Source organism: Akebia trifoliata, chromosome 3 (assembly GCF_017979445.1).
Source record: "Akebia trifoliata isolate Shusen 1 chromosome 3, ASM1797944v1, whole genome shotgun sequence".
NCBI lineage: Eukaryota > Viridiplantae > Streptophyta > Magnoliopsida > Ranunculales > Lardizabalaceae > Akebia > Akebia trifoliata.
The window spans coordinates 38,750,299-38,761,540 of record NC_141377.1 but is presented as its reverse complement, the minus strand read 5'-3'; the positions used below and the strand labels follow the sequence as shown (position 1 = coordinate 38,761,540).

Below are 11,242 nucleotides of genomic sequence, written 5' to 3'. Positions count from 1 at the left end.
TCACAGATGGTCCCGAGGAAATACTGCTCATACTGGTTATCAAACTCACAACCTATGGACTCTCACCGCTTATTGGATCCGATATTGCCATTGAGCCTAAAAATATCTAAATTTATACGAGCTATAAATAAATATTGTAGAGATTATACACCAAAATATGGAGCCGCAGAAGGTTACGTCTAAATAGCCATATCATAACTAAGGCGCCACCAGCGGTATTGCATCATTAGCATAATTGTACAAATCATTTGCATTTTCCCTGTCTAGATTCATTTGTGAATGTATCACAAAAACATGTCTGTGTTCGCAAAGGTAATACTTTCCATTACCTTTATTTGTTAGTCTGGGCCAAATTTAAAAATATATAATTTATTCACAATAGACTCCACGAATAATTAATAAGAAAAATAATAATATTATGAGTATATTATTCACAAAGTTGAATGAAAGAATGAGATTCATTCAGCCGACTCCAAATTTTTAGGATGAGACTTTGATGATGATGATCGAATAAATTAAATGATTTAGATCATCCAGACAGTCATTGCAAGAAGTCACTCGTGATGCTGAATTCTTGGCACAAATTTTTTTAATTATTTTAGCAGTCATTGTAAGTATATTACCAATTCGATAAAAAAATAAAATAAACAGTAAATTTTTATTTTTTATACCAAAAATGCCCTTTTCTCTTTCTTCTACCTTTTGAATTGAACATAAAATTAAATAATCTTCATTTTATTTTTTACCAGCCGTCTAGGTAAAAAATCTTATTTCTAAAACCGATAAATTACAATTTTCATAATTAATTTGAATAGTGCACCATTTTCAAAATTAATCAATTTTTGGTGCATGTTTTAATAAATTAGTCTAATTTTAAATTGTCACACTTTGAATAACTTAACGCTTAATTGGTGGGATATTCTGACTGCGCTGCCTTCCTTTTTTATTTCTTGATTGTGACCTCAATTTAAAAGTGCCATACTTTGAATCAGTTACCACTTGTTGGGATCTTAGTCAGAGTATGCTGCCTGCCCTTTTTCATTTTATTCTTCGTTGTGACCTTAATTTAAAGTACCATACTTTGAATCATCTACCACTTGATTTGATTTTTCATATATTCATCTAATTAAGTTAAAAGATGTGATATTCAATAATAGGTGTCAAGTGTCAACTACGATGATCTAATACATCTTATTAGGTCTCATTAGTTTAGTAACTTATTGGGTAGACCTGGTTTATGCAAGGGAGAAGACAAACGATCATTTACGTTGCAATGTCAGTGAACCAGTTACCTTATTGACCAAACCACCCATGCATTATCGTTCATAAAAAAGAAATGAATGGCGAGTACACTCACCATATGTCACTAACTCTAGACATATATAAGTAACAAAGGTCGTCATTATCTTTTGAGTCATAATAATCTGACTTACCCACATGGCATACTCGATCAACAGTCCTAACGTGACAGGTTCCAGAATCGGAGATATGCTCTTCTCGGAATACAAAACTGCACCTTTTTATGGGGAACCATAGTTATGTATCCTGGAGAGCAGATATACAGTTCTCGAACATGTCATTAGAGGTGTCGATTGAGTATGCCATGTGGGTAAGTCAGATTATCACGATTCTTATCTCTTACACCACCTCAATACTTTTATAAATGAGTCGTGATAATCTGACTTACCCACATGGCATACTCAATCAACACCTCTACATGACATGTTTGGAAACAATAGATCTATATGTCTCAGGATACACTTTTTAATGGGGAGGTGAAGTTGTGTATCCATCCCTAGGCGTGTAGATCTACGATTCTAAACATGTCACGTCAATGGTGTCGATTGAGTATGCCGTGTGGGTAAGTCAGATTATCATGATTCTTTATAAATAGACTTAAGATTCAGAACGATGCCCCTTTCCTATAGCAACGTCTTTAAAAATAAAGGGTATCTAGATATTCATCAAAGAATCTTGATAATCTTACTACCTCATGTGGCAAACTCAATTGACTACCTTGACGTGACAAGTTCAAGAATCGTAGATCTACGCTCCTTGGGATGCACGGCTGCACTTCCCCATAATAAAGTGTATGTCAAGGGCACCATATATCCCGAGGAGCGCAGATCTACAATTCTCGAACTTTTCACGTCAGGTAGTCGATTGAGTTTACCATGTGGGGTAGTTAGATTATCACGATTCTTCATCAAAATGTTTACATGCTCCCTTGACCTTGGTCATCACTTATAAATCTATTGAAAATTACTTCATTACCCTCATCTTCAACTAGAAACCAAAATCCCTTTGTTTTTTCTTCCCAAAACCATAGTGACAAAATCGAGATTCGAGAACAATTCGGCAAGAGAAAGCTTTGAAAAAAGATCGATACAGTTGGGGGAAACATTGGTGATTTTTGGAAAAATTAATATTTTTAAAAAACTTGGCAATTTTTTTTAAAATTGTGATTTGATCGATAACTATTAAAATTGTGATTTAATCAGATTTTTTAAAAGAAAGCAGATTATTGTCACTATGCCCAAAATCATTCGTCCTCAACCCCTTGGCTAAATTTTTCCCCTTCTTCAACTTTAAGATATATATATATATATATATATATATGGAAATGTTCGACACCCAACATTTTTGCCCAACAATTTACCCAACATGTTTTGTCCTACATGGGTTAGAAGTTTTGGACTGGGCTGATTTTTTGTGAGGATGATCTCCGCCCATTCCAAAACTTCTAACCCCATGTGTGATGGGGTTAGAAGTTTTAGAATGAGCTGATTTTTGGTGAAGATGATCTCCTCACTAAAAATCAGCCTATTCCAAAACTTCTAACCCATGTAGGACAAAACATGTTGGGCAAATTGTTTGACAAAATGTTGGGTGTCGAACAGATTATATATATATATTTTGTGTACACATATATCTACAATGAGTTTTGTCCTATGTGGCTAAAAGTTTCGGATTGAGCTGATTTTTGGTGAGGATGATATCTATGATGAGGAGATCATCCTCACCAAATATTAGTTCAATCTGAAAATTTTAACCTCACCAAAAGTAATTTACAAAAAATGGACGGTCCACGATTCTTCAACTCATAAATATGGGGTTAGAAGTTTTAGAATTAACTGATTTTTTATGATGATGATATCCTCGTCATAGAGATCATCATCACAAAAAATCAGTTCAATCCAAAACTTTTAGCCTACATAGGACAAAACACGTTGTAGATATATAAGTAGATATGTGTGTACACGGATCCTGATCATATATATATATTTGGAAGTAGACAATGTGAGATTTTAATGGAAATGAATTGAAGATGAGGTTAAATAAATTATTTTTTTATAGAGGTTGAAGATTATTGATTTTAGGTAGAAAATTAAGAAATTTTTGTTAGAGATTGAAAATGAGTGTATTTATGTTATCTTTTTTATTAGTCTAAAAAAGGATAACAAAATAAAAAGGAAATGTCATCAATTTAGGGGTATCTCAAATTATATTTACTAAAATGTTGATGGGTGTCTAAATCACCCAAAAAATTGAAGGGGTAGAATAGTCAAAGGGGACATATCATCTTTTGAAAATATAGAGATTTTTAAAATGTCCACTAAAATGTAGAGGGTTGTCTAAAACATCTAAAAAATTGAGGGATTTGGGGTTAAGAAATCTGAATTCCCAAGGGTATCTTAAACATTCACTAAACTTGGAGGGGTATTTAAATCACTCAAAAATTGAGAAAGGGGGCAAAAAAAATCAGGGTAAGGTGTGAGGGTGGGGGAATTGATGGTGAGGAGGGGCAACGTGCTACAGGGAGAATGCAATCAGTTGGAAAAACAAGGGTATAAATAAAGAATCAAAAGCATGGGGTGTTTCTAAATTAAAAAACTTAGGCTGGGGAGGGCAATTGCCCCCTCTCGCCCCTGGCTTAGGGGCAGATTTAGAGTGGAGTCAACGGGGCACTTACCCCCATAAGAATTTTCAAACCTTCTGTGGAGTAATGAGCTATTGCGCCAGATAATAATCGCAAATAAAGAAATCTTTCGTTATTGCCCTCACAATTTGTTTTACACTCTTAATTGCCCCCACAAAAAAGTTTACATTGTTATGTTGCACCCACAAGAAAAAGTACAATCTTTATTGCCCTCACAGAAAAATTCCCACTCTTATCTTGCCCCCACGTGAGTAAAATTCTGGCTCCTCCCCTGCCCTGGCTCCTCCTCTATACCAAGGTGAGGTGCGCGGAGTGTTGATCATGTGACACCAAAAATGGCAGTGGCCCTACGCGATAAAAGGGGGCAGTAAATTAGACGCATAGGTCCGTCAAATTTAGCCCTTCAACCCGGGAAAGCACAACCTGCCTTAGGGCTACATCCCAAACCTTACCCCTAATTAAGAAGACTAATTAGGATTTAGCTTAGAATGCATCAATAATTCAAATGTGTTCCTACAACTATTAAAAGCAGTAAGAAATAATGAAAACTTAATTCTGATACAACATTTTGAGAAAAATATGATTACTATCGGCTTAGACACCATTATTATCTAATAAGCTCCTTATTGCATGCTTAAGCGTTCATCTTAATTATCTCGAACCCGAGCCTAGCAGATCCTTGATTAATCTATCAAAATTATTGTGAGAAGAACCTCCAGGACTATTAGCTTCTTCTGCTTTCTTCTTCCACTCCATGGCCTTGTTCTTCAACTTCTTACCCTTCTCTCCTTCCATCAACTCTATCACAAGTCCCTCCACTTCCTCTCTCTTAACATTGTTGTTGATCTCCATGCCAATCCCCCACTTGGTGCAAATATACAAGCAATTCGTCTGCTGCTCCGCAAAGAAAGGCCAACAAATCATCGGCACTCCCTCACATATGCTTTCTAGCGTCGAATTCCATCCACAATGTGTTAAGAACCCTCCGATTGAAGGGTGATTCATAACTTTCTCTTGTGGACACCAACCAGATAGTAGACCTCTTCCCTTAGTCTTCTCAATGAAGTCTTTGGAAATGATCTCTGATCCACCATTGATAAGATCAGGTCGAATTACCCATAAGAAGGGATACTTGCTATTCGCAAGCCCCCATGCGAACTCGCTTAATTGTTCCATTGTCATAATTACTAGACTCCCAAAGTTCACATATACAACTGACTTAGGTTCTCTTTTGTCTAACCACTCTAAGCATCCTATATCTTCTTCCCATAAATTTGATTCCATCAATTTCAAATTTGAATCCAATATTTGACGAGAAGGCACCAATAGTGGACCAATGGTGTAAACTTGAGGAAATTTCGATTTGATGGCATTTATAACCCCATGTTCCAAATCATCAAACGTGTTGAGGATGAGGCCTCTTGCCTTGGGAGCAATGGTCACAGCTGATTCCAAGTTGTAGTTGAACATGACATCATTTGGATCTGTTGTCCTAATGAAGGTTGGCAGATCTCTTAGTCGAATTCCCCTCATGGTGGGAATCCAATCGATTGGAGTGTCAAGATATCCATTAACCAAGCAACTTTCATCTGTATATAACATGGAAATATGTTAATAAGCAAGCATTGCTATTTTGAACACACTTCAAGCCTAATTGAATTACTTAAAAAAGTATATAAAAAAAAAATTACTTTTGACAGTTTAAAAGTTAAAAAATTTGTTTATATTAATTTTGAAAATACTATTTCTAAATAATAAATATCTTAACTTTTTTAAAAGAAAAATAAAATTATTTTTTTCTTCCTAAACGTTATTTCCTCTCAAAATTACTTTCTTCCACAGTTATTTTTTACTTTCTACTTTTTAACTCTCTATCCCAACACAACCTTCATATTTGATATTTTAGGAATTTTTTTATAAGAACCTAACCAACACACTGTAAGCTTCTAAGTAATAGTAATGCGTAAAATAAGCCCATGTCTCTTGAGATTGTAACAAAACCGACTTTCACTCTGGTACCCTCTTTTTATGGCCTCTAATGAGTGCTTTCACCCGATCACCTCCCTCTCGAGATTTGAAGTCATGAAATTGTGTTGGTTTGGATACCATTTGATAAGAGCTTGACTAAATACGCCAATCGGTAATAATAGTGTGGAAAATTAGACCCTCATCTTTTGAGTACCGGTCGAAAAAATGCTACATGGTTCTTACCTTTCAATGGTACATAACCTCTTTCGACAAGCTCTCCATAGTGAAAATAAGCCAAGAAACCACAGGCACTGGGTGTAAAGAAGACAAATTCTGGAATGGCAAGCTCCTCTGCTACCTGTAGCGTGAAGTTCATAACTCCGTCGGATATTATACTAGTAACAGAAGGCACATCTGATGAACGATTGATCTTAATTATAAGATCGCGTAAGGGGATAACACAGTTCTTCGGCATGGATATACATAGTGCAGTAAGGTCTAATATTCCTCGATTGTTCGTAAGTGGCAACCCATCCGGGATGGTTTCGAAGTGAAAATCATCCAAACCTTTAAGAGAATCAAATCCTCTAGACTTCACTAGGCGCTGATAGTTAAATTCTGTGTGGACAAAAGTGATGCAGAAGCCTTTGAAATGGAGGAGCTTTGCTAGTTTGAGCATTGGGTTTATGTGACCTTGTGCAGGCAATGGAACACACACCACATGAGGTTGTTCTACAATTGAAGACTCCATTATTTCAAAGTAGTAAACTGAGGAGGAAGGGAAAGCTTATGAGCTATCCCTCTTCAACGTCAGACTTTTTTTTAAGGATAAGTGAGGAATCTTTATGATCTATCTTATAGAAACCAACAAAGAAAAGTGTTTGGAAGATAAAATGGTGCCGGCCAAATTACCCTTATCTAATATATACCAAATTTCAAAAAAAATCTTGAGTACGTGGTCCCTCTCTCTCTCTCTCTCTCTCTCTCTCTTTCTTTTATTTGGGAGGATATTTGAACCTATCTCTTTTAAGAGTCCTGATAACAGGACTCGCCAGGTGGTATACTCAAATGGCTCCCAAGAACTGTAGATCATTATGTCTCGGGATACACTTTTTTATGGGGAAGTACTATCATGTATCCGAGACGTACAGATTCACAGCACCCAAATTTATCACGTTTTGAAGTCATTTGAGTATGCCACCTGGTGAGTCATTCTATAAAAACTCATCTTTTAAGGGTAGTGGATCCTCTTTAGTGCTTCTTTCTTATGGCACTTTTGAAATGATTGAGAGAGTGCCACATCACCAAAACAATTACATCTAATCTATTAAAATTTGAAAGTTTCCAATTTTAAAGCCTCTGATCAAGTCCATTTGTTTTTCTTATTCGTTTTTTTTTTTATTTTATAAATCTAATCCAGATCATGAATGTTAGAGGTGTAATGTGTTATTTTGTTTTGAACGTGACGATATCTTAACAGTTCAAAAACTCCAAATTGACTTGACTTGGATGACCATTGACTCAAGTCAAGTCATGTAAGTCATGTAAGTCATTACGTAAGTGAGGTGTGCTAAGTGTTGATCATCCATCACTGTATGACACCTAAAAAATAAGAGTGAATCTTCAATGGTACCTTTTTGTGCAATTCTTTAAAGTTCAATTAGACTGTTTAAATTATGATCATTCATTTTCAATCTACTTGATCAGGCTTAAAAACAAGTTTTTTCTATTTAATTTTAAATATATATATTTTTTCAAATCTAATCTAAATCATAATCATTACATGAGTGATTGGTTAGATTTTATTTTTCAGCATGCATGTCCTCACTACAATTGAAAGAATATTACAAGGAACTCCAAGAAAAAAAGTACCATAGAGAATCCACGCCCCCCAAAAACATGTTCAAGTGGTGGTGTCACACGGGTGCAAAGCATAAATTTTTAATTAACTAAAATTTTTGACGAAAGACATTTTTCACTGTTCAATCATTTTTAAATTTGGGAGTTTATTGGTCATCCATCCACAATTAATTCTTTAACTTGTAAACCACTTTCGATGGGTTAGAAGTTTCATGATGGGCTAATTTTTTGTGAGGATGATCACTATGGTGAAGAGATCATCCTCACAAAAAATCAGACTAATAAAAAAACATTAACCCTTATAGGACAAATTTTGGCTCCCAACATTGGCTACCAAATCTGATCATGTGATCAACATTATAGATTAAGGTCATACCAAAAGGTCAAAATACGACATTCATTAATCATACAAAATTACGATTTTGTCCACAACCACAAGTCAATTACCATTACTTAACATTAACCTTTATAAATGGATGATATGAACTCCATAAAGTACCCTATTTCAAAATGATAAAATAATCCTATTACATAAAACCCTAATCCCAAGTTCATCATCATCTTTCTCTTCGATAAGATCGTAGATTTGATTTCCTTATATGATTTCTCTTTTGTGCAAATTCACGCACTCACAAATTCAGTGATCAAGGGATGAAATGAAAAATGAGTGTTAACATTTTTAATATTTTAGGATTTTATTTCTGAATTATTTATCAATGCATGATTGGTTAACATAAGGATGAAGGAGATGTGGCATTGAAGATAATATGTGAAAAAGGGATTTCCCCCATTGGAAAAACTTGTTTTTCCAAGTTGTTATAACCCTAAATTCTAATTTTATAAAAGGGGGTGAATAAGGGAGTGGATCCTCTATGGTACCCTTTTCCTGTAGTTCTCTGTAGTACTCCATCAATGGTGGAGAGATAATGATGAAAAACACAATTTAATACAACAGTCATGTATTGATCATGACTTGGATCAGATCTAAAAAAAAGTTAAAAATCACATGTTCTTCAACTTGATGATATGGATTTCAAATGAATGGTCATTGTAGCTTGAAAATTTCTCGAATGGATTTTGGTCTTTGTACCACATGGCACTTATCAACCACCCATCCGAACTACAGGGAACTGCAGTAAAAAAATACCATAGAGGATCCGCTCCTGAGTGGCAATGGGTGATCTTGTCGTATTGAGGGTATTCTAAAAATTTACCCTGCCCAAACCTAACCCATTTAAGAATAATAATATCAAAAGCTTAAACCTGAACCTAACAAATTTATTAAATAGGTAACCCGACCTGACCTGACTGATGCAACCCGTTCAGTAAAATTCTAATCTCAAGTAAAAAAAATTAGTTTCATTTCCACCACAAGAAATAAAATACCATTACTAAAAATAAATTCATACAACAATAAACCAATATCTATTAACATAAATTAATTATTTTTTGAAAGAAAAACTTTCAAAGTTCTTAGAATTTTGTCCTCTACATCACTGTGGTATCGAATCATGTTTTTGGATACCACAAGGAAATACAGTTAAAAAAAACTTCACTTACTAATGAGGGAAAGTATTTTTCTTTCCCTAACTAGAAGCTTAATAATTAATTATTTGGAAAAATAAATATCTTAAAACACATTTTATATTTTACAAAATTAATATATATATTATAAAAAATTTCTCTAAAATTCTAGTAAAAAGATTAATTATTTTAAAAACCCTTAAATAAGTGTTGATATTTGAGATACCTCCTATGTTTCAAGATTTAAAACATGTATATGATATAATTACTAAAAGTTTCAAAATGGGTCATCACTATTACTAAGCATGTAAGACGGGTCATCACTATTAATTATTACGATAAAAAACCTAATTAGACTTAATCCAAACCCACTAATTTCGTGTTATTTTTTAGTCATGATCGCAGAGATTGTTAAGATTGCCACCCCTAGGGTTAAACCTAAAATACATTTTCTAATTTTTCTTTGGATGAACAATACTAGTAGTTGGAATTAGCTCCTCTATCATTTTTTGATAGCGAAATGGAGATTTTATTTGCAAAATAATATAAGCAACTTAGTGCTTTTACCTCTACCCGTTACACTAAATTAAAGGATTTTAAATAGGCAAATTTATCAAAACATGCACGACATATCAATTATTTACCAAAACGGAGAACTATACATCTTATTTTTGAAAATGGTAATTTATCATTTTTGAAAATATTTTATTTTACCAAAATGGTAAAAGCAGTCATTTCTAACATTGTATAAAATACATTTTGATTTCATGTTAGAAAGATCCTTCCGACAAAAAGGGTATTTTCGATAGCAAAAATATGAAAATTACTATTTTTACCATTTTGATAATATAAAATATTTTTGAAAATAGTAAATAACCGTTTTCGAAAATAAGATGTATAGTGCTCCATTTTTGTAAATAAATTTGAAAAAAGTTCTCCTTTTCGATAAATTATTCTTTTAAATATCATAGATAGTTAGTGTTCTCGTAGAACCCTAGTTCCTCTTTCATTTTTAGATTAGGAAATTGAGTTTAGCGAAGGATTTTAAGTCCAAATTTGAAATGGTTTCCATGAAGATGGGAATAGGTCGCTAATAGTGGAAAAAGAAGAAAAAGGAAGACTGAAGCTTTTCTGAAAGATGTTGTTCGAATGGAATTTTGGATTTTTAACTTGCAAAAGGGATTTTGGTCATTTAAATACATAAGAAAAAAGATTATGTTTATGGGCTGAAGAACCATATAAAACCTGACTTGAGCTCCTCATTTGGGCCACTTGGGCTGTCACATTGGCAATGTCACCTTAGTCCTCTTATCGTTCATGATTTATGTTAGGTTTTCAGGAAGAAAAAAAAACTTATCGAAGGCTTTGAAAATAAGTTTGGAAGAGTGTTAAGAGTATTAGTTATGATGTAACCAATACTGTCAGTATGGCTTTATGGGGTGATGAAGATTTGTGCCGGAGATTGGGTCTTCTTTGTCTCCTCTTTTTTCGTAAGCACTCGAGTCGTGCTGGAGTGACCTCAAGCTGGAACCTCATATCACACTTCTTGATATGAAAGTGGATAGGAGCCATAGATTCTTTTACACTTGTATATCGATGAAAAGCATCTATGGTTCCCCACTTTCATGTCAAGAAATGCCATGTAAGGTTCCAGCCTGAGGTCGCTTCAATTTTTTATTTTTCTTTTTCATTATGTGGGTATCTGGACCCATGCATACGCCCAACTAGAAGGGGTACAAGGCAAGTGACCTCTTAGAGCACCATATCTGTCGAGACCTGTGCCTAACAAGCCCACTCTTGTTGGAAGCCAGCCCCCCTTGATTGTTAATGTCGAGACTGGTTTGCCCTGAAGCAGTTGATCTTTGAATGCATTTCTGATTCCCTCAACCGGCTATTGTACTTGTGTCTTCTAAGCAGTAACAGAGCTGTATCTTTCCTCTCTCTTCTCTC

At 34.4% G+C, this 11,242-nt stretch overlaps 1 protein-coding gene across 1 annotated transcript; it reads right to left on the bottom strand.

The window, feature by feature from the left end:
* Window positions 1-4,448: 4,448 nt before the first annotated feature.
* Window positions 4,449-6,785, bottom strand: LOC147406821 (7-deoxyloganetin glucosyltransferase-like). The gene is made up of 2 exons (XM_086435060.1): window positions 6,152-6,785; window positions 4,449-5,529 (listed from the first exon to the last, which is right to left on the bottom strand). Exons 1-2 carry the CDS (start codon window positions 6,657-6,659, stop codon window positions 4,592-4,594), a joined length of 1,446 nt encoding a protein of 481 aa, XP_086291186.1. The 5' UTR covers window positions 6,660-6,785; the 3' UTR covers window positions 4,449-4,591.
* Window positions 6,786-11,242: the final 4,457 nt, after the last annotated feature.

Excerpts from the sequence above, each read along its gene's own strand:
- LOC147406821 (XM_086435060.1), bottom strand. The coding sequence starts at position 6,659 with ATGGAGTCTTCAATTGTAGAACAACCTCATGTGGTGTGTGTTCCATTG. Across the intron at positions 5,530-6,151 it reads AGGTTATGTACCATTGAAAG|ATGAAAGTTGCTTGGTTAAT; the intron begins GTAAGAACCATG and ends TGTTATATACAG.